This window comes from Macrobrachium rosenbergii, chromosome 25, assembly GCF_040412425.1.
Source record: "Macrobrachium rosenbergii isolate ZJJX-2024 chromosome 25, ASM4041242v1, whole genome shotgun sequence".
Taxonomy (NCBI): domain Eukaryota; kingdom Metazoa; phylum Arthropoda; class Malacostraca; order Decapoda; family Palaemonidae; genus Macrobrachium; species Macrobrachium rosenbergii.
In genome coordinates, this window is record NC_089765.1 from 19,192,243 (window position 1) to 19,217,056 (window position 24,814).

The window sequence follows — 24,814 nt, forward strand, 5'->3', positions numbered from 1 at the left end:
GTATACTTCTTCATTATTCAGTAACATTATTCTCTGAAGTCAGTAACATTCAGATGATCACCACACACACAGAAAAAAAAAAGGCCTGACAAAATTTGTTTCAGGTTATATTGATCTGATTTGACATGAAAAACTTAAAACCTACTAATAATGAAAGGCAAAGAATCTACACTGTCATTTGTAAATGTTATGCTAATGTATTACTGCTTGTTAAGAGTAGTGAACCCCACAGTGACCTGATGAATATGCAGTGTAATGAAGTGCAAGCATTCTTTCTCTAAATAGTTCTTTGAACAGACATTTTTATAACTAACCATCCCCTACCCTTCCAAGTTAGAGCCAATGAATCAGTAAGTAAAAGGATCATATTTTCTCAAGAGCTAGAACTGGCTCCTCGATGAACAAGTCAATGTACAGATTTATATCCACCGGAAGTATTTGTCCAAACAAATTTAGATATTCTCTTATCATAAATAGCACTCGGTAGAACATGAAGACATGAAGGATTTTTTAAAACAGTATTTTTAAGATTATTGAAAATATACCTTCACAAAAAGCTTTTATTTCCAGTGACTTGTAAAGTGCTACTGAACCCCTTCAAAAGTATTGTATAATTTCCTAAAATTCTCTTGTTCAGTTACATTACACACATGTTGAAATATACTGAATTCTTGCCCATGAGGGTGTAATGGAAAATGAGGATGCTGATAAAGCAGGAACTGTTATGACTTGATTAAACATAACCATCCCAGTCAGTGATTATTAAAATCTCCAAAGTTGTCAGCATTAATAAATGGCAGACTTGATGGAATATGATACCAAATTAAAACAAGTCTTCAGTTGGATTGTTGGATTCTTCAAACCGTAAAGAATTCCACACTAAATAATTTTCTCACTTTCAAATTTGCCACACACTTTTGACACATACATGGTGAATGGTCAACATGACAGTCCTTGTGCACAAATGAAGGTCATCAAAAAAGGGATTCATGGTAAAATTTGATGTTAGCCTCTCAAAATGATTTGATAAATATGAGAAAGATCAACTCCATCTTACAAATGAGAAACCATAACTTGAAGCGTTGGCTTTCATTTATAGTGCACACACTGTCCCATTTACATATCTCTATCTTGGAGACTTGCTTTCTGAATGTTGAGGCTGCTGCTTTCCAGTACCTCTTTCACAGTTGACCCATCCCTTTCTAGGTCTTCCTCTCCTTCCTCCCCACACCACTGAATTGTACTCTTTTCACCAGATTATTATCCTCCATTTGTTTCAGCCTCTTTTGAGTTAGGGATTATAACCCCTATCTTCTAGTTCATATTCCTACACACAAAAGTGCTTGTTCATGCATCTGCTATTTAGCAGACAACATAACTCTGCAGGATGATGATGCTAAAATTGTAGGTTTGATTTGAGTTGTCAAAAGTTAAATACAGAATGCTTGCAAGTAAAGTTACTATCTGTACCAAATGTACTGTGTACATTTGGCACTTTACATATATGGTTTCTATGAGTATCCTAGGGCACTTAAAATTCGGAGGAACAATAATAAACTTGCTGTTTTCAAAGAATGTATGTTACTTAGTCTTCCCCAATTTTTTTTTTTTACAGGCGTTCAAGAAAAACTTGGTATAATGAATGGGGGTGTTGTATATGGTGTATATGACTATGACAGCCAGGCTTCTGATGAATTAAGTTTCCGCTGTGGAGATGCCATAACTATTCTTCGGAGAGGTGATGAATATGAGCGAGAGTGGTGGTGGGGACAACTTCAAGATATCCAAGGATATGTACCTAGAAATTTACTTGGAGTAAGTATATGGACTGTTTTTTCAAAGGCTAAATATTTGGTTGTCTTTCTCCCAAAAATTAAGTTACTGGGTAAATCACTGGTTCTATTCCACTGCTCTGTACTATACTACAGTGTGCTATGCTAACAATGTATATTTTCTGACACTAACATGACATGGTTTTGGTCTTAAATATGTTCTTTTGCACTGCCAGCTGAAATCTCAGCAACATTATTTATCCATACAGTTCAGTCAGTTTTTTAAAATGTGTATTTTTCCTGAGTATACAAACTAATGCCTTCTACATAGGAGTATCCCTCAGTACGAGCTGGAATCAGTAGTGGAGTTTGACAGCAAAATAGTTGACCAGTGATGGGAGGGTCATTCACCTGCCATCTTCAAGTGCATTTATCTTCTTCATTGGGGTCAAAGTGTGGTGGTTAAAGTGGAATTACAATTAAAGTCTTTGGTTTTTATAGCTATGAAAAATACAAAATACACTTTTTAAAATTGCTGTTCCTATGGCAATATAAACCATCAGCATTTATGTAGGAGGAGGTTAGTCTCACGGCTGACCGGCAAGTTTAATCTCCACTCAAAATTGTAAAGTTCGTGGTCACAATAGTGATCAGAGGAGCATTGACCCCTGTAACATTTTATTCAGTGTGGCATAGGGCTGACATAGCAATAGGGCTGTGACCCTGACTGAGATGCCTGTACAGGAAAATCTTGGGAAACCAAGTGTGACACAGTGGGTGAACACCTAAGGGGCTGTCACTAATCTGGAGCTAACTGCTTTGAACTAGTAAACATTTTTTCAAGGAGTGGTTGATGGGCACTTGGAAGTTTGCTTCCTTCAGATCCCCAAAAACCATAAAGTCACCCTCCTGATGGAACTCATCATGCACCATGCTGTTTCCATATTTAGTCAAGGATCCTCTCATCCAATGGAGAAAAATTAATGACCAATTTTCTTTTCCCCCAGGAAAACCCTATTTTAAAATCTTGGTTTGCTCATTTAAGACATCTACCCTTCTCTTCCGCTAACACAGCCAAAGTTTCCAGGGATTCCAGAGGGTTAGAAGGAAGCAGTAACCAAACATGAGATGGGGTAGGGTCCCCTTGAAGATTATTCTATAGCTGTTCCAAAGGGGTAGGGCCCCCTTGAAGATTATTCTATAGCTGTTCCAAAGGCCTTGTCAAAGGATGCAAGCTACCAAGGGCTCTACCCTGTTTCTTGTTACATTGCCCCGTGGCATGATAGGCATCCCTACTGGAGAGGGATGCTGCCAGCCTTAACACCTCTTTCCCTTCTTCCTTTACCTCCCTTCCTAGCTAGGTTTTGGTTGGGAGGATGCAAGGGCTGGGAAGAGTCCTTTTCCTTTGTTTCCTGCCTTGGTTTATCAGAGGGGAATCTCCTCATGACACTAGCTATACAAGGCATGTCCACAGCAGTCTTTGTCAACCCAGAGGGTTTGAAGGCTTCTGCAAGTTGGATCAGTGTCCTGGCTGTAGGTACATCTCTTCTCTACTACCTCTTCTACTTTTATATGGACTGTTCTGTAGCAATCGACTAGTCTATTCTCATCCTCAGATCAGACACTAGTGACAGCAAAGGCAGCAGAAGTGTTCAACCATAGGTTGAGACATCACACTTTCTTGATGGAAACCATGACTGACTGACTCCACTGCCAAGAAGGCTATACCTTCCTGTCAGTGTCTTTCCAAGGGAGGTCACTTGTCAGTTCATAGACTGACAGGTCCAACTGTAGGGGGTTAGTCTTGGTGTTTTCTGTGCTTTTCTTTGGAAAGTCAACTGCTACCACTTCTCTGTACACCACCTCTTCCCATGGAAGGAAGAGGATTTAGAAAACTAAGAAGCGAGAGAAAGAGAACAAATGGGAAGAGAATATGCTGTATTTTCATGTTTCTTCATCTATCTTCCACAAGTCATATGTTCCTAAGGGAGTAGAGTAGGAGTAGTAGGGCTTTTACTCACCCAGTAGCTGAAGAAAAAGTGTAGTGTTGGTAGTTGAGTGGGGTTTTCTCTCACTCACTGTCCTGCAACCAGTTGGTAAATAAGTTCCAATGGCCGGTTCCAGCTCACACTGAAGGATACATTTACTAAAAGGCAATTGTTTGTATTGTAGTAGGAGTACTGTAATCATTTTTTCAACCAGATATTTACTTAAAACTCGCGTAAGTTTCACAGTAAGTTATTATTCAAAGTGGAGAACATTCTTTAGTCATAATCATTTGCTATAAGGTACAGTAATTCTGACATTGGCATTGGGAAATTTAGTGTAATTTCCTGTTTGCCTTCTAAGAAATTTTTGAACTCCTGAAGGCATAAAACCTGCCTTGTTTTTGAACTTCTGAAGGCATAAAACCTGCCTTGTATCTATCTCTACATCTATACTGCATTTGGTAGTTTTGTAAAGAAAAAAAAAAAAAAGTCTATACCAATTTTTATTTCCTCCTGTACAGTAAATTCATAAATTATAAAATCTTAAATTACCATTTACATTATATTACACTGAAAAAATTACCTAAAAATGATTTTTTTTCATTACAGCTTTATCCAAGAGTGAAAAATCCATTACGGGACTCCTGAGACTCCAGCAATTCAATGCTCCAATGGACCATCCACAAACCAGACTGTTTGTCTTGGTGAATCGAATTGCCAAAACTTTTTTTTTTTTTAAGGGTTCTGGAATACAGGCTTCCTTACAATGTTTTACACCAGGACGTGTTCTTGGTGCTTGCTCACAGCGATAAACAAACTTTTTTCTTGATATTATAAACCTGCAATTGACTCCTTAAGACTACTGACTTCTTGGAATAGAATAGTCATATTGACTTGACACTCAGCGACTTGCATAATTTGGTGGTAGAAGCAGAAACTGTTAGGATTAACAGGAAAAGAACAGTTTCTCAACAATTATTCTTGGTAGGTATTACAGAAATATGGAATAAATGCAATTCTACATTACTGTTAAACAGTGTCTTGCACCACAAGTGAAGTATTTTGAAGCAGACCAGTGCCTTAAGTACCAACAACAGTTAAAAGTTGTTAAGTGTCCTGTGATTACAACTGACAGATAAGATACATTAAATATAACGTAACATATCTTAAAAAAAAACCCTATATTTATCAGAAAGATGTATACTCTGCAATGCTTTTGATGCATCTGAGGATATTTTTGACATAAGAATGCATCAGCTTCTGTGAAAGATTAGTTTTGTTGACCTGTGGAAGATAGTAATACATACAAGTTTAAAATCTAGCTAATTGAGTGTATTGTATAAAGTAATGGAAATATCAGACTTGTATATATTTGCTGTTGTCCATAAGTCTACAAATGAAGTTAACTTGAGAGAATGAAGCCGTGGAACAACTATTTTTCTAGCTTGACGACCACACATCATTGTTAATATTTTACTACTGTATTAATTGTACTGATATACATAAATAAAGTTGCCATATAAAATGAATGATTTACTATACCTGTACACTAACAATGTTTTGGCTAAACTGTTATTCCATACTTGTTACTTTATGAAATAAAATGATACTCACCTGTCGGCTACAATTGACGGAATTCTGCACCGCAAAAAAGTTCGAGATTCTTCAGTCATATTTAAACAGCTCTTCAGAATTTATTCTTGGTTTTGTTCTTACTTTTTTATCTTTCCTAAGGGCTTTTGGTATGTACACTGCACTATAGTCATCAAGTCGCCTCTGACCAGGATGCTTCTGTGCACTAAAAAAAAGAAAAGGAAAATTTTAGTCATCAAGCTGCCTATAATCATATTAACCTTATTTTGACCAGGGTTCTTCTGTGAACTCTTCTTAGGAACATATTAATAAATGCAATCTCTGACCAGGGCAGTTCTGTGCAGTATAAAAAAAAGGAACAAAGTGGTCATTGGGCTGTCTCTCGCCAGAATCCTTCTGTGCAGTATGAGAAAAGGAAAATTTTTGTCATCAAACTGCCTCTGATTAGATCTTTTTACGCAGTACAAAGAAAATAATGTTTCCTAACAATACAGCAATAATTTTAAATATGAACAACATAACCTCACAGAGGTTCCCACAAAACACTGAAATACTGGTCACAAATTTCCAACTTCCTATTTTGTGTTCAGCTAACAATATCCCCCCTTCTTCAAGCAACAGAGAGAGAAAAGAATAAAAGCAATGTCTAAAAACATAAAATCCCTCCGAATCTTAATGTAAAAACCTATTGTATTAAGTATCAAACCTGTTCATGATGGTGATTTAAGAGGTTTGGGGCAAAAAGCCATGTCACAATCAAAATAATTGGGTGGATAGTTCATTTAAATGAAGTTACGAAGTCTCTCACTTTTTCATAAGATAAAAATTTCAAACCATTTATTGTATATTTCATCACCTGCAATTTATATAATTTTTATTTTGACAGATTTAACAAAAATATTGCCATATCTCCAGCAACCAAGTCATGCACATTTGACCTTTATTCTCCACTCTAACAAATTTTGTATTGTAATCAAGAGATTGATAATGCAAAGTATTTGTATTACATGCACTAAAGTTAATAAATCTCTGCTTTTAAACAGTAAAAGCTCTGTGCGTTGTTTTACAGTATTATAAGCATTAAAACCTAATATGAGAATATTACCATATAGACTAGATTGTACATGGTTTCACAATTATACATTACATACATTTTAATCTTCATTCAAGGATTCCAATTCAACTGCCAAGACCATGAGATATTCTCTTGTACTGTCGGCTTCAGTGTCTTCTATTTACCAGGATTAATTTTTTTTTTTTCCCAAAAGCAACTACTTGAGCCTTTCAAATCTTTGCAGAATGACCTGGACATTAGAAACATTCTAGAGTGTCTTGTTACGTGATTAGTATAATTCCTAAAGGGAATGAGTTTTATCTGAATGAGAAGGGTTTCATAGAGATCTGGCAACACTACTTTATACAACTAACCCCCTTGACCCCACACACCTGAGTGGCTGACTATAGATGCAAACCTCTTACACTCAAACAGAGTGGTATCCAAGGAGGGATGAATTTTGCAATCCTTGAAAAATTCATTCAGTACACTTGACTAATATCAGTGAATGTGCAACTGAGGTCACTCTTGACAGTCAACATGCAGATAGCCTAAATTTTGGGTTAAGCAGTCCCACCTAATAAAATTAAGACAAAGTACAAAAAAAAAGTATACTTCTGTTCATGGCCAAGGCCTTTGGGTGTAATGCAGGGACTTTCAACCATGACCGTGGCTATTCTAGTTTCAGTTTTGGGTAATCAAAATGATGAACCCCAGTGCTGCAGCAAGCTGGTAAATGGTCACAGCTTAAGACTGAGAACAATGGAACAGTCAGCAGAAATGGTATGGGTTAACCAGTCAATAAATAATTAGCATCAACAAAAATTGGACTAAATGATGCAGACTATTTTCCTGACACCAAAATTAGGACCAATCATACAGATACACATAAGATACATACACATGAAACACTAGAGACATAAAGCTAAGGAAAAAGGATAAATTTATATAAAATTTAAAACAATAAGGAATAAAATTTTATAAGCCCTTTTCTCACTAAATATGATGTTGCAGTCACAAATTTAAAAAAAAATCAAACGTAATTCAACACTGAGTGTAGGGTACAATGGCTGATGGATGCAAGGCAAGGATACAGTAGTATATACTGTACTGTAGGCTAGGTATACTGTAAGGTATGAATAGTAGAGTACATGGCAAGTCAACACCTCTGCTTGAAAAGCCCACCCTATTTAGTAAGCACAGCAGGCATTCCTACCAATGGCAGCTTAAAAAAAAGGGTAAACCATCAACTTTATCTGTCTGCAGTGAACTAAACTTTCCCCAAGTCTATGGTTTATAGGTTTGCATTGCTATTCTTAGAAGTGATTATCCTTTTTATCTTTTGCAAGCCCAGACAGGGAGGGTTGGAGCAAGGAAGGGCACCCATCTGTAACTGCCAAAACAAATTATGAACTAAGATTTAGAAATACCCAGAAGAGGCTCATTAAAATCAGCTACCCTGACTGGGGATTAAACTAGGAAGTTGAATTTATTAATGACAATGCTGTGTAGATTAAACTTACATGTGCAAAAAATTTCTTATACTTTTTCGTTCTTATTCAAAATGAATTAAGAAATGGTGCCTGGGCCATAAAAGCTGTGTTACTGAATAGTGTTTCATCATCACCAAATATTTTTTACAGCAATTTTGCACTTATAATGTTAGATGCATGTAAGCAACCTGCGCACATTCTGAATTGTTCAGCAGTGCTAAGCTCTATCACACAACAGGTAAGCTTTTAAATAAAAAGTTAAATGAAAAACATAAAGAGTACTTACTAGTGGGGTTCAAAGAATCTCCTCGGTGGCTCGTAAGGTCGGGTCTTGAAGTCTATCTTGTAGATTTTTTCCCACAGATATATCTCAGGCTTTCGGATTTGTCGGGGACGTCCAGACAGTACATAATTACAGAGAAAATCTCGGAATTCCTGACGATACTCTTCTGAAGCAGGGTGGTGTGCTAGACACTGTTTTAACGAAGATGAAAAAAATTAATTTTTAAACCTACTTCCTAATACAGACCTCTCAATTAAATGTGCCTACTCCTGTGCTCAATACCTCCCCAAACACAAAAGGAAGAGTAATCCTTACAAAGGACAGAGTAAAATCTCTTCACTTACTTGCTATGACATCAAATTTTTTTTACAGAAAGCTTTTTTAACCAGAGAATAGGCTCAAAACATCAAATTACTAAAATTTGCTAAAAAAAAAAGTTCTATTCATATTAAGCATCTAGAGGTAAATTCTCCCTATTCTTTTTGTTCTTGGTGTGTGAGTCTAGCAGAAGCTAGTTTCAAGATATGAGAGAGAGAGAGAGAGAGAGAGAGAGAGAGAGAGAGAGAGAGAGAGAGAGAGAGAGAGAGAGAGAGAGAGAGAGAGAGAGAAATAATTTTGTCTATCAATAATGAAAATATATACAGTATATAATTCAAAACTAAAAAAATCTTATTAGTTTCTGTATAATTAAAGAGATTTAAAAAAGTAAGTCTACGGAAACAAATGATAAAATTAGAAAACATACAGAGCATGGACTTTATTTGGTACAATCATTTAAATCTTAGTACATGATTGTTACTTACTGTATGTGTAGAAATGCAAACATCCAATTGTTATCTGGTTTATCTGACTTATAAATACCAGTGGATCATGATACAATATACTATTATGTATACAAAGACAATGTACGTCATAAAATGTACATACATAACGAGGCAATCTAGTATAAAGCGGTTGGTTGTGTTGTACATTTTTTACTGTAGTACTTGCAAAAAGCATTCATTATTTATACATACTGTACATACATACATACTTTAAATACACTACCTATGGATTCCTTGTGTGATGATCATGAATAATTGTCAGCTAACCTACTGTAAAAGAAGCCTTGCCTGACATTTTGCTCGCTAAAGTTTTGTCTCCTTACTTCGTGTACATATGCATAACCTAGCCAAGTTTAGGCTATGATTTTTGGGTATCAAAGTCCTAGGTTAGGCTATTCACTACTCCTACAACCAAATTTTGGGCATATCTACAGCCTACTTGGACCACCTATTTGTGTGGTTAAAAAAAGGGTTGCTGCAGATGATAATTACCTGGTTTAGCTTGAGCTAAGACACAACTAAATGATATCACTAGTTAACCTACATCAAAACTCCATCAAGAATTATTTCATAAGTATACTGTTTTATCTTATTTTTTATCTTATTTTCTAGGACATAATCTGAATATCAAATTTAGGCCAAAGGCCAAGTGTTGGGACCTATGATGTCACTCAGCGCTGAAAAGAAAATTTAAAGTAAAAAAAGGTTTTAAAGGTGTAACTGGAGGAAAACTTCAGGTGCGCTACAAAACAATTATTAGGAGGGTAGAAATTAAGATGGAAAAATAATACGAACGGAGGTACAGTAAAAGGAATCAAAGGGGTTGCAGCTAGGGGCCGAAGGGACACTGAAAAGAACCTTAGGTAATGCCTACATTGCACCACATGAGCCACAATGATGGCAGTAACCACCTACTATGTCCAAATCAAAATCAATTCCAATAGGAACAAGTAAAAAATGAGCCGAAGTTTCTTCAGCGCAATAGATTTTTCTGTAAAGCGGCTACAGCGGATAATCAAGGCCATCGAAAATAGATCTATCTTTTGGTGGTCTCAGTATAATGCTGTATGAGCCGTGGCCCATGACACTTTAACCAAGGCCCTGTGGTGGCCTATCCTATATTGTTGCCAGATGCACGATTACAGTATAGCTAAGTTTAACCTTAAATAAAATAAAAACAACTGAGGTTAGAGGGCTGCAATTTGGTATGTTTGACGATTGGAGGGCAGATGATCAACATACCAATTTGCAGCCCTCTAGCCTCAGTAGTTTTTAAGATCTGAGGGTGAACAGAAAAAAGTGCGGACAGACAGACAAAGCCGGCACATAGTTTTGTTTTACAGAAAGCTAAAATATAAAAAATTTGCTAGGTTAGCTTTCAGGCCAAAAAAAACTCCATACTCACCCACTCTAATGTCTGCCACTTGAAAACTACAAAACAAGTAAAAATCCTACAGAGAACTTGCCTTATAAGGACCTAAATAAGGTGTTGCATCATCTCTCGTGACTCCCTTCTTCAGATACATGGCAACAAGATTTGCTAGAACATCAACATTGAAACCCTTTACACCTGAATCTTCAACAGCCTCAAATAAGAACTGTTCATCATTCAACCTGAAACACAAAATCATACAATGTAAAAAAGGGCCATGCCTCGGTGACTATCCGTAATAATTATGAAAAGAAGACTTTGTGGAAAATTTTACACTTAGCTTACTCCCAAATTTTAGGAATTTTCAACATTCCAAAATATACTGCATGAAAATTGTTACTATTTTGCCCCCATAAAGTAATGGGCTTGAGAGATGTGTTCTTTTTCAAAATGAATTTTTTTCAATATACACCCATTACTTTTACCTAAATTTCCCACCGGATCCAACAGTTCTTTCATAGCAGGCCTAAACTATATACAGACTGATTCAGTTAACTCTTGGGGACCTGAGGGACCTTGTAAAAATGTTCCAGCTGAACTGTTTCTTCTATTGTTGAATGAGGTGTCTGTGATACCATGTAGCACACAAAATAAGCACATTGTAGAGGGCTGGGTTTTGTTGAAAAAATTCATATTTCTTCCAAAAATTACACTTTTCCAGTTGTGAATCAGATTTTACCTAACTAAATCAATCAAAGAAAATTATTAGTTTAATTCTTAATCTTTAGCATTTTGCCAGCCTCAAAGAAGAAAATACACTGCATGACCACATGGCTTTAATAAAACCTCAAGCACACCTCAAGATATACCTTGTTTTCAAGACACTGTGTGAATTTCACCAATATCTACAGTGGTAGGCTTAATATATATTATAACTTATCTCTGCAGCAAATGTTATACCATATATGGAGAATCTAATAATCAAAGCTAATCAGAAGCAAGCATTATATCTCTCAAACCCAAGTTTTTGTATTGTACCAACAACCCTTGCCATTCATGAGCCTTACGATTTAATTCAAAATTTGTTAGCACAAAACCGACAAGTAATGTTACATAAAGCAATGATTTATTTAATATACACATGCTGTATAGACCTAATAAAAATATGTACGTTTCAACTCACCACAAAATGTTGTTGACTGGATTTTCTATAGCACGCTCCGAATGCAAGGCACAAGTGTTCATCTGATAAGTACTAAAATGCCATTTTCTACCATCAGATACGACCGACTGCTGTACAATTGGGTATGTCAATTCATTCACACAACTAAATCCTGCGAATACACAATAAAGCTGAGAACATATACTTTGTAAACAAATATTTTGCATAATTTCAAAACAAAGTTCTTTAGTCACACAAATCAATAAAAAATAAAATATATTACTAAATGCATTTCTGTCAAAGATCCCCAAAATGTTTGAAAAAGAAGTACGTTTCTGAGAAACAAACCTATCACTTAATAATCCCATAAAAGCATGAGCAAAGTACTTCACCTACCAACAGACTTTCCCTTCCTATGACTCAGAGGAGTGTGTGCCAGTTTCATGAGATGGGATGATGGTACTCTGGGTTTAAATAAATTTTCTATGACCAAACCTTGCTTACAATTATTTTTCCTTTCACCATAACTGTAACAATCATAAATATGCCCACATCTATGGTCTTTAATGTTCTCATATTCAAATTTTTGTCTAAAAGACAAAACAAGAGTGGTCTCAAGACTTACATGCCATCTAGACCTTCAATCAACTTTTTCACTTTTTGTGGTTCTTCAATGCTGTCCAAAACTTCATAGCTCATTTCCAGCATTATTCTATCCCTTTCTTTAATCATCATCTGCTAATCTGTCATTTATTTCCAGCATTTTTACTCCTTTCAGGCATCAAGTGATAGAAATTCTTTTTACAACAAATACCCATTACTGCCACATTAGCTTTTCATGGATTACATGTGAAAAAACCTAGAAGCTTTACGATAAAAACGAAACAAGCTAGTCCTTCTAGAGCAGGAGTCTCCCAAAGTCCCAAGTACACTAAGACCTCTCTATAGCAACCTGCATGGGGCTGACACATGGTTAGTTTTAGCAAGAGTTTCATTACATAAAATTTGGTCTAATTTTTTCCTACAATAACCCCTCTTTTCTCTTCAAATTCACAATCTTCTTACCTCCCTTTTACTTAAATTCCAGTCCCTCATACTGAACTGAATATACAGAGTTTAGGCCAAAGACCAAGCACTGGGACATATAAAGTCATTCAGCGCTGGAAAGGAAATTGAGAGTACGTAGGTCTGAAAGGTGTAACAAGAGAAAGTTCCCTCATATTACATTAAAAAGTACTAGCTAGACTAAAAAAATTAAAATACTGTCAAATAACATTAACAGAAACCTGCTGAAGGCCATAACAGTTAACAGCATTGACAGTAATCCATTCTGATTAAGTAATCTGTTCCTACTGAGTACTTTACCCTTGTATCTGTCAAACATGACAAAGCCTTCAACAGCTGGATATTACCTGTCCTTGCTCCCCCCACCAGTTACTTTTACCTGGTTGATTGGTTGCTCAGTGAACAAGACTACACATGGTTTGATCATCAACCAGTGCTATGATCAAAGCCTCTAAAACCAGCATAGTAACCGGGTCAATACTGCCTGGTTCCCCCATGATTGGTCTGCTTGTCATTGGCCAATGTACTTTCTCTCTTCCTGTTATGGCTGTCTGATAAATTATAAAAACTGGTGATTTACTGCCAACCAGCCAAAAAAAATATATGGACAAAGCCCCACTCATCATTTACAGGCACTAGGATCTACGCACCTTGAGAATGGGGGAAGATCAAGCTCAAGTTTAATCCAGTCATCAAGGATTCCTTAGCAGATGACCACACAAAACAAGAAGAAAAGGATCAGCTCATGTGCTCCCTGGCCCTAGCTCCTTTCCTTCCTCAGCTAGCAGAACAGATCTTTTACATTCAACTAATGACTCTCCTGACCAAACATTATACTCCACTGAACATCCAAGTAAGACCAATCCTCGCTTTTGCAACGGAAGCATTATGCACACATATCCTTATCAAGAGCGGTAATGAATTTAATACTTGCTCAGGCTATAGCCCCTATACTGCTGCAATCCCAAGTATTCTTGCTTCTTACTGAAGTGCCAGTAAAACCAATTACCACAAAAACAAAAGTTGCTTCCCATCAAGACTGACTTCCTTGCCTCTATTATAAGAAAGACAGTACTGAAGGTTCTTGACAGCAAACCTTTAGCCTTAGCTGTATTGCTCTCTACATCTCCACTGCTTTCCTTAGCAGAAGTGGAGAATACAAGCAAACAAGAATAATAAATGTCAACATAGTATAGTAAGTGTAATTTGAATAACCAAAAACTACAAACGAGTACCACAGTGAACATACAATACATTAAAATATATTTTCATGACTTCATATGAAGGTTCAAAAACCAAAGAAAGTGTTGATATTTATGTTTATGATGAGTAATAGGAGCATCAAGGTCTGCTGCTCAAACTATGAGCAAGGAGTGTCACCAAGTGTTACAGGATATCCCAAAAATGGATAGCTCACACATCTACAACTACTTTAATTGCTTGAGCCTACTGTAACCAATAATTTTACTCTTAAGTTAGCAACTTGGATATTCATGTAAAAATGGCATATGTAAAAGAGATATGCTCGAAATCTGAATGAAATCTGATATTTCATAACTCTGCCTCAGTACTAAATACATTAGGTAAATAAGGACCAACTTACCCAAATAGCTTGCATGTGCAAGTGCCTGGCTGAAAGAAGCAACAATCATTTTCTGCTCCAAATAATCTTCTAGATACTTGTCAGATATCAAATTCATGCTTCTTTTCAAACAAGCATCTGTGTGGTACCAAACTTGTGCATGTTCCTTACTATCCCCAGGCCAAAACCCTGTTGAAAGAAAAATTCTAAGTGAACAAACTGAATATGTTTCACATTTCATAAGAGTCAGGGGTAAAACTTACAAAGAATTAAACATTTACATTCACAAGCATTACTGAAGCTTTTAACCATAAAGGAACAGATTCTAGATTTGTTATTAATTCCATACATCTTTATTCCATTCAATTTTACATATTTGCTATAGTTCCTACAAACAAAAATACTGAACTGCAAGTCTATTTCATCAAAACCTTTTTAATCATAAATATGCCTATATTCGCATCCAAAATTGTCCTTATTGGCTGACCTGCCACTTAGTGACCCTGCAGCACTGTTAATTTTGTTCAAACTTTTGGTGTTTACTTCACAGAGAATCCCAATTCAAGTGTTCATTATTCATAAATTTTTTCTCAATTCATCACCATTTATTTCTGGTGTCCCACCCCCTTTTTAAGGCTCTGAGTAAGTGATAAAATGAATGATCTCTGCATTTAGCAGGTACTATCTAGTACCTGGCTTCATCTCTGGTTTACCAGCTTTTTAAGAAGGTGCAGCTAGAACAAGTTTTGACGTAGGAAAAACCAGTTTTTGGTAGTCACTGCTGAGTCCTCGAGGAGTTACCTTCCATGGTCTACCAGAGCTCCATGGTGGCCAAACTAATATAAAATAATTCTCTTTTAGTTGGTCTTTTTGGTCAGGTATTGTGTCATAATGATCAACATTATAACACGTGATGGATGGAGTATATAATGGACTCAAAGATAAGAGGATACTTTCCCTTATCTTCAGCAAAGCTGAGCCCAGTTTTTCCAACGTCAAACGAACCTGCAAGAAAGAGAAGTGACTACTGCACATAATTAACCCCTTGATAACCATGAGAATCCATGTCTTTCACAGCATTTAATTAAATCCAGCTTGTAATTTTAATATATTGTGCATAATATCTTCCTTTTCAACATTTTACCCGAGAGACATTATGCATGAGGGCTAAGCCTCAGAAGGATATGCTTTACCAATGATAGACGGTGGAGAGCATTCCTCTATCCTTTTCCTTTCAACATCCACCATTTTTTATTCATCCCTGAGATGTAAGTCTTCCAAGTTCACAATATATATACTATGTCTCACTTGAATGGTTAGTCAATCTCTATGCATTTGTTGAAATGACTGAAACACAGGTTATTACTAGATCATAAATTTATTTTCATTGTCTTAGCCTGTTTGTAGTACCCAATGAGATTGCCTTGAGACACTTATTTCTCAACCTTTGCTACCTTACTCTGTCCCAAAGTGACCAACCCAATCTATGCTTGCAGCTGGGTTTCCCATCTTATCGTCCCTCTTAAACAGCAATCCAGGCTAATTATGACTGATACAAATACTGTACAGTTTTTTTAAAACAAAGTAATATTATCATGCAAAGCCATTAGCGAGTTGAAGGGGCAAATGTCAATGGCTGTGTTTAGCTATTCTCTTATGATGGAAAATAATAATTCATGTACAGGTACCACAAAAACATGAAGAACGAGCCACCAAATACAGAGGAATCATTTTGTAAGATAAAATTGGCTTAAATTAACTAAAGCTACCAAAATAATTAAGTTATTCCTATGAATCCCCATTTTGAAGTAGCCTGATTACAGCACAGACTCCCACTTACAGATTCTTGTGAGGTTGGCCCTGTCCAAAGGATTTCTTTTTAAGTGACAACTGAAAATAAGAACAAGACTAGCTGATAGAAGTTTGGATAGTGAGGTAGGAAGGAAAGTACAGGAATGAATGAAAAGTAAATGCATAGAGTCATGGCAAAAACTTTTGCTTCTCATAAAGGTAAAATAACTTTCAGCTATACTAAGTGTTTACTCTAAGTATAAATTCTCCTGGATTAAATAGTGCTTGAATAGTACCAGCCTGGCTAAACTTTCCCAAATGTCTAACTTAAGATGAATCTTAGCCCAAACATCTAACTTAGGGTGAATCTTCTTGTAAAGCACTATGGAATTTTGACAATTACTGAACCTCAAGATACATACCTGTCAAAGTTGTGGCATGACTATGCTTGAATTTGTAGCCATAGGCACGTGGATCTAAGGTTTCAACTGGAACATGCCCAGAGGTAGACAGGGAGTGGTCTAAGGGCACTACTTCAGGAAGACTAAGATTACCACGAACACACAACGCCGGGGTGCAAGTACTCTGCATAGGTCTGTCAAAATGCACATGTAAAAAAATTTATTGGTTGACTGTTGGGAAAGAAAAATTGAAAACATTTTTAATAATACCAGAACAGTTTAGCATTTGAAAGTAAGGGAAACTGTCTACATAAAATTAAAGAATGATTAATAATTTGTGCAATATTCAGTTTTCCCACCCCAAAGACGTTATCTGAACTCCCTCTGCCTACTTTCCAATCTATCCAATTTTTATTTTTAATTATGCTACCATATACAGTATAACAGTGTTACTGTCCTGTCCTAACTTAATACTACTCCTGATTTGCAAGGCATATAGACATCAATCGAAATTATCAAATTTAGCAAGAGGCCTGCAATAAGCCTCAGCTACTGATTGAAATATGATCAGTGGCCAGTAATTAGCAAATAACATCATTATTATTCAATTAATGTTTTGGATCCCTCTGGTAAAACTTGTAGTGAATAATCATGCATACAGGTTAAATGTATATGCTGTGAAAACTTTGTAAAAAAATTTTTGTGTAGGGTGTTTTTCCTCTGACCCTGTGTGTGTGTGTGTCTTACTTTCATGAAAAAACAAAGATTTATAATAAATTTTTTTTATAAAAAACCATCAATCATAATTAGCTTTAATCTGCATGTCTTGAAGACAGAAAAAATCACTAAAAGTGACTGCTGATGCAAGTGCTCCTTCAACCAACAAGTAGGGAATAATTACCTTTCTTATTCTTTCAAGCATTCTTTTCTCATCTGCAAGGAGCTAATATAATAAACTGCCAACTAAGAGCATGAGTGATAACTGAGCTCTGAGAGTTCAAGGCCATATATTTTGAGAGATATCACACTCAAACGATACATAATTATGTACTTACATTTTACAAAGAAAACCAAGAACAAAAGAAGCATAGTGCATATTTTTATGAATAACATAGATAACAGATAACACACAGTCACGTACAATTTTATGAATAAAAACACTGATAAGACAAAACACTCAGTCACTGTCAATATCTGAAGTGCACCTTTTGTGCGTATATAACCACACGGCCAGTATGTGGGTTCTGGACTGCATTTTCAGTAATCTTATTTTATCCCTATAACCAGTATGTGGGCTCTAAACTGTATTCTAAGTACTCCTATTTTATCCATATTTTTTATATGTATAATATACTCTTCTCAAACAGTGCTACAAAAAAAATGCAGTCCTGATAATATAAGCGCTATGCTTCATCTCTTCCAATTCATAAAAATCAATACTATGCCCAACTTATTCTTGTTCTTACCACTCCGTTGGTCGCAAGTTCAAATCTCCGACCGGCCAGTCAAGAACAAGAGGAATTTGTTTCTGGTGATAGAAATTCATTTCTCGCTATAATGTGGTTCGGATTCCACAATAAGCTGTAGGTCCCGTTGCTAGGTAACCAACTGGTTCTTAGCCATGTAAAAATAAATCTAATCCTTCGGGCCAGCCCTAGGAGAGCTGTTAATCAGCTCAGTGGTCTGGTTAAACTAAGATATACTTAACTTTTATTCTTGTTCTGTTCATTATGATCTATGATACATATATTATGCATCATTATTGTGCACGATCTTTTAAAGTATGTGTCCTTTAATTTTCATAGCTGACATAACACACATGCCCTCACTTGGAAAATTTATTGAATTCAACCCATGAAGAGGAGAAAAAAGTTACATAAAAATATAAAAAAGAACACCTGCTATAGTACAAAAATTAGTTAATGAATTACTGTTATAATTATTCAGCAGCTGAACCACACCAATGAAACGACATTCTAAAATTAGATTGGTAATTTCCAAGTTAGCACAGAAGGAACACCAAGGGAAAGTAGTAATAATACTGTAATAATAATGGCATCTTATTTACCGATCTACAGGCTCATTCTCTATGTCCTTAGTTCGTGGATAATTCTTTCTGGTCTTTCTAAGGATCCTGTCTGGCTCTATACCACCTAAAAACCAGAAAGCTTGTATACGTGGTCTCACGTCAACCTGCAAAGAAAACGTCTGGTTTGAAGTACTGTTATTGCAAAATTTACCTAGTTATAAAAAAAAGAATTTTCATACAAATTCATCACTCTTGCACAGCTCACATTTGCTTTCTTCAAATGCCCTAAACACTGCCTGCAGTCTTTTATCTAACAGGCAGAAGAAGAGCAGCAGTAGCCTTACTTTTCATGGTCTGATCTGCTAGATGGGGGAAAAATCACTGGAGCTAGAAGAACTTGAATAGTGACTGGCTAGTAAAAACATTAAAAACATTTACTGAGCCTAATTCAAATCCAGTAACTAGACATGACTACAGAACTCAGACCAACAAAATACACAATTGAAATATTTACTTACTGTGCTTTCTCTTATATGTTCGACAGTTGGTGCCAGAGCTCCGTTCACAATCTTGTGAAGTCCATAAAAGAAATTCTCAGTGATAGCAATCTGATTGCCATTTTCCCTAGAAAGGAAAAAAGAACAATGAGAGAGCCAGGAAAAAGTGTCATAAATATGTCCCGATGCTAGAGAAATATAAACAATAATGTATGCCCAACGCACAAACCAAAGCAATTGGTTTAAAATCCTACCAGCAATCAAAGATAGTAATTGCACCCAAAAATACAACAGGTATTAACACCCATCAAGAGGTTTTATTGATTCTGAACTTACTTCAAAGGCATTGGAAAATGGACATAATACAAAATTTTAAATCATGCTTATATACCACAAATATACCAAACTATTAAGCAATTTACATTTTTCTCGTCTTTTAAAGGAATTTCCCAGCACTACAAGGAATCAGTCACTGAAGCTTGTTCAGAAAGTAGTTAATTACCAGGTAGTAACTAAAGGATATGGGTATCCAATACTTGCTGATTGTGCAACCCACTTTTTCCTTCGGCATCAGGGAAAAATCAGGGTTGTTTGAATATGGGATTATAATAAAAGATTCCAGATTTGTATTTATCTGGAAAAAATCGCAGTTATTTGTATTTTACCTATGTATACAAACCAGAGCCTTTTATGTAGGAATATGTCTAGCACAAGCTCAAAACAGCCATTGAGGCCTGGTAACGCAGTGCAGTAGTTAATTAGTGATAAGCAGGTTGGTGAGGAAAATCCCCTACTAACTACTGTAAGCCAGCACTTTTTTCTTCAACGTTGGCCTCAAAGTAGGGTGGTTGAGGTGGGATCATGATACAACTGCCTGGATAGCTAAGGAAAACCCAAATTACTGTGCAATAATAATTTGGTATTTGTTCAAATAAGAATACAAACTATCACCTTTGAACAAAACTTTCTCCTGGGATGGGAGAGTAGTCTCAATTATTGAACAGCAAGTTAAATCTCCAACAGGAAACGTCATGTTCACAGTCATGATAATGCACAGGGGAAAATGACTCTCGTAACCTCCTATGCAACCTGGTAACTGGATGTAGCGATTGATATGGCCCTAAGCTAGAGTAAACTCCAGAAAACAAAAACATTGAAGCTCTACAGACACACAGGATATGATGTGGCCACACACTTGCTTACATCCTCCACATCACTGCCAATCTCTTTATTTCTTTTTTTGGTCACACTGTTAGCAGTAAACATAAACACTATAATGTATAAGTAACAGAAAAAGATGAAAATTCAACCTGACAGTCATTCAGACTGTAGCAAAATGTCTTGAATCAATCCAAGCTAAAGAAAAAGTGTGGGCTTACAGCAGTAAGTAGGGGACTCCCCAACCTATCTATCCACCACCAATTTATCATCTTGTCACCAAACTTCCATAATCATTTCCAGCTCATGCTCAAGAATATTCCTACATACAAGATGAGAGTTTGCATTATTTAACAACAATGTTTTGTAGGATAATCTGGTTGATTCAAAGAATCGTGCCGCTGGACAATTTGGGGACTCCCCCAAAACATATTTCCCAACAAAAAACAATGTAGTACCTCACTTACCCGCAGCTAATTTACTACTGTACTCTGTTAACAAACTTCCACAACCAATTTCAGCTTGCACAAGCAATACTCCTCTATATAAGACAGAGATTTGTATCTTTATAAAAACACCTCTATATAAGACAGGGATTTGTATCTTTATAAAAACAAAGTACAAACGATACAAAAAGGCAAATAGTACAAACTGAAAAACTTGATTCTAATTGATGATGCAAATATGATGATCGGATCAAACATCAAATGTCTTGAAAATAGGACACTACCACATAAATATGTGAGCTAGCCTTCTACAGTACAGTATAAGGATTATTTCAAAGATCGCTATATAAAAAAAAAACCTTGTACCTAACTATATTACCACAGGACATGACCAGCCTACTATAACAGTTTCTAGGCTATAATGGAATAGCTGTAAGGTTTAGTCAATATAGCCATGCAGCCAAATCAATAATAAGTTCCCACAAGACAGAGTCACTCCCATCCTTATTGGGCTTCACTAGCTACCTATTAAAGCAAGAACTGAATGTGTCTCATATACAATGATTAAAAATAAAGACCTAATATGAGAATATGTAAAATGCCTCCAACAAAATTACACCACCAAAGCCATAAATACATAGGCCTATGAGCACAGAAAACAGATTAATGAAAACAAGTTGCAACAAAGATAGCCTACCATAAGAAGTACCTTTGAATAATCTACACAACAACCAGACTGTTCAGTATGTTGCCCCAAGATTAAAAGATGCATGAAAATGTAGGCTCTGATGATGGGTAATGAAGATCACACAACTTCCAAAACACCCATCCAGCCAGGTAAGGGCACGGTGTTCAAGGTAAGGTTAGGTAAAAGTAAATCTGGTTAGGTCATACTACCTCTCAAATGCTGGTATTAATTTACTTTAAAACATCACTCGAGGCTGTGATCTCAACTTTCCATAACATGTTTAGTAAGACAGCCATGCTCATATCTTTTGTAAATTTACTGTTACTGGAAATTTTTCCAATTGAATGTTGTTACTTGCTCGGATTACTCTGTTTGTCTGAGTGCATTGTGGGTGAGGATGGTTTACATATGTCACAGTTTCTGTTACTCTCACCCAAAACTGTGGGTACATAGGAAAATGTTTTACGTGATTGGTCATTTTGTTACAAGCTTCACAAATTATGTGGGCGTTACTTGAAAAAGCTGGCTTAAATTTGCAGTCATAGACCTAGGGACTTGGTCCATGATTATTTTGGCTGCATCACTAAATTCCACACCAAAGTTCATGCTTTCACGCTGTGGTCCCCCAAACTGTACGATACTGTATAAGGGTCGGGTCCACTGCTTATGCATATTTCTAATAATATAAATGTCAGAAACATTAAAAACATACATTGAAAAATTTGAAAATTATATTTTCAAGTCTGAAATGCAATAGGCCCAATGGCTCAAAGTAAAATTATAGCAGGTGATTGTAGAACATTGGGAACAGGTTTCACGGACAAAAACACACCTAACCTTTCCAAGAATGCCATGTCCTGACCTAACCTTCCCAAGCTCACTTGGGGCGCTGTGTGCTAACCTGGCAGGGGGCTTAGGGCCGCCTCTGGACCCCCAAAAAGTAAGACTAAACATCAGAGACAATGGACTAAGGGGGCTCTACGATAAAAATTTGTTTCTGGTCCAAACCCATCTAACTGTTTCCACAACTCTTGGGGGTTAAATGTATTTCACCATGTTTAGTACTAGCCCCTGGGGATCAAATGTTTCTTCAAATGTCCCTAAGTACGTTTTGCAAATTTGAAAAATTAACATAGGCTATATGTTATTTTTATTGTGATAAATATTAGTTTGAAGGAATTATGTATATAGAATATGTTTTTTTAATTTTCTTACGAAGATTCGAAAGATGTAACAACAAATCAAATGTTTCTTCAAATGTCCCTAAACTGCATTTTTTCCGGTAATTCAAAACTAAAAATTTACATATATGTTATTTTTATTTAAAGATAAATATTTTGTCGTTTGAAACTGTAATTGACCTTTGATTATGTATATAAAATGTTTTTAATTTTTTACGAAGATTCAAAAATGTAACAACAAAATCCAACCTACCGTACCGCAGGCTAGGGATGTTCGGAATGCTGGCTTAGACCTACCCCGTGTTAAAGTCTTCAACAGGTACAGTTTATCCGGCTCAAAATATGACTTGCTTGTAAAGAACTACGTCAACTTTTCTTCAGCTAGAATTTATCCTGCGCAAAGGATGTTTTACCTCTTTAGTTTCTCGTTGTAATGCAACAGAATCAGGTCCTCCACCTGGCCTTGGATCCGCTGCGCAAGTTCGTCCGCTTCTCCCTTGACTCCGCCGTAATACTCGACGGGAAAGTCCTTCGTGACGTGAGTCCTGGTGGCATACCTGAGGAAATTCCCTCCGTTGACCTTGTGCCAGTCGTCCTTGATCTGACAGGCCCAGTAACCGTGGTATTTCGGCATGTTGAGTTCGATCAACTTCTGCTCCACCGTCGGGAGGTTCTTCACCTTCTCGTGCCAGGCTTCCTTTTTTCGCCTCCTCAGCGCCCCTCGGGACATATCAAGGATAGGAGGATACTCCGGTTCGGGAGAATATTCACTGGCGGTGGCTGCTCCATGGTAATTTTTCCCCTGGGGTCTCTTTAATGTGCAGCAAACTCTTAAAAACAGCGGCGTATTCGTCAGCCGGTTAACGTGCATCTTGGAAGCACCACTAAGACGTCATGAATGTAAACAAGGAATAGTAGTAGTAATAGTTGGAGGATGATGCTTTTTTCTTTTGAACCAGCTCCTCGTCATTTTAGTTCACCTGTAATTGAGCTCGTTTAAGTTTAATTTCTCTTTGGAATCATTGCTGTTGGTAATTTCTTCCAGAATTTCATTTCTTCTCTAGACAGGTCTTTGAGAAGTTAAAAATTAGCCATCACTTTGTCTTTATCCTCTTTGTATTGCTGCTGCTTGAAACCAAATCTATTCCTAAAGTGTATACTTAGGCAATAAAGTAGGAAAGTCACTGTCTTTATTTAATTATTGGCATTGTAAACATTTGGTCTCTTCACCCTTTAATTAACAGTTTCTTGTTATTTATCTCTATCATATTTAGTTTACTCCAGGCTTATCAACATTGTGTTTTCAGTGATATACCACTTTTCTTCACTTTTATGTTCCTATTAAAATTTCTTAAATATTAAAGGTGGTCTTCTCGTAAATTTCTCTCCCATCTGGCTTCTATAAACACTCCAGATCTGTTCTCAATCTTTTTGAACAACCCTGCTACCCTTCTTGCTGCACATATTCTATTAACCTAACATCATCCGTTATATTGACTCCCAAACAAATATGAATCAACCTCTTCCATTCTTTTTGGTTTCCATCTACCATCATAACCTGACTCATGTTCATATTTATACTCAATTTTCTCATCTTGCAAACTCTTTAAAACTCTTTTGTTCGTTTCTGCAGTTTCTCCTTACCGTCATCAGTACGTACCATATTATCTGCAAACATAGACCATTCCACACTCCATTCTTAACTTTTATTTATTCCACAACCTTGTGCCTAAATCTGCTAACATTTCTCTGATCATTCTGTATATAGAGGCATTACATACCGATGTCCCAGACCCAATTTTACCCCAGATAGGTTTGTAAGAGCCCGTCGCCCCGACGCCGTCTCTTCCAAACACACGTGTGTGTTCGTCATCCACCGGAGGGGACAAGACAGAACCAGTATTGTCTTGATGTATGTACAATCACCACTGCTTGCATTGCCATGCAAGCATTCTAATCATGTACTCATAATGTTCCAACGAATCTTCTGTATCAAACTGTGTGTATGTTTCTGTTTGTGAAGACGCCAAACGTCTCGCCATTTCACATATATTATGCTACTGCATTGTATTCATTAATCTGTCTCGAATCTCATGCAATCGGCCATATGTAGAATTTCCTGGCCTTTCCATTGATGTATGTTTTAAAACTGTACGTTTTATTATGTCTCAGTATCACCATCTGTTTGTCTGCCGACAAACACAGATGTCTGAATCTTTACCTCTGTTTTGTTTTGTCTGTGTGTAGACGCTACTTTACCGCCCGCACACGCCAATAACATCTTCGAAGATTCTGTACATTATTCGTTACGGGCTACTCTCAGAGCAAGAGCCCGTGTTGGCACAAGGCCGGCTAAATCTGAAACAATAACATGTGCATTATTCAGTAAGGAACCAACAATAAACCAGTCAACACCCAGCCAGTATGTTACTCAA

At 36.5% G+C, this 24,814-nt stretch overlaps 2 protein-coding genes across 17 annotated transcripts in view; one reads left to right on the plus strand and one right to left on the minus strand.

The window, feature by feature from the left end:
- ASPP (Ankyrin-repeat, SH3-domain, and Proline-rich-region containing Protein) overlaps nt 1-5,285 on the plus strand; it is a 391,037-nt gene extending 385,752 nt beyond the window's left edge. For all 15 annotated transcript variants that reach the window (XM_067127007.1, XM_067126997.1, XM_067127002.1 and 12 more), the window contains 2 exons: nt 1,616-1,815; nt 4,370-5,285. In XM_067127007.1, the coding sequence (XP_066983108.1) occupies nt 1,616-1,815; nt 4,370-4,408 (239 nt within the window). In that variant the 3' untranslated portion in view covers nt 4,409-5,285. The remainder of the gene's footprint in view (nt 1-1,615; nt 1,816-4,369) is intronic.
- mRpS30 (mitochondrial ribosomal protein S30) lies at nt 4,249-23,354 on the minus strand. 2 transcript variants are annotated; one of them, XM_067127014.1, is made up of 10 exons: nt 22,793-23,354; nt 18,928-19,033; nt 18,449-18,573; nt 16,402-16,574; nt 14,210-14,377; nt 11,563-11,713; nt 10,474-10,621; nt 8,187-8,374; nt 5,375-5,558; nt 4,249-4,697 (listed from the first exon to the last, which is right to left on the minus strand). In XM_067127014.1, exons 1-9 carry the CDS (start codon nt 23,248-23,250, stop codon nt 5,426-5,428), a joined length of 1,650 nt encoding a protein of 549 aa, XP_066983115.1. In that variant the 5' UTR covers nt 23,251-23,354; the 3' UTR covers nt 4,249-4,697; nt 5,375-5,425. The 2 variants fall into 2 exon arrangements, with proteins under 2 accessions (XP_066983115.1, XP_066983113.1); XM_067127012.1 differs by having other exon boundaries at nt 4,249-5,044.
- Between the last annotated feature and the right edge of the window lie 1,460 nt (nt 23,355-24,814).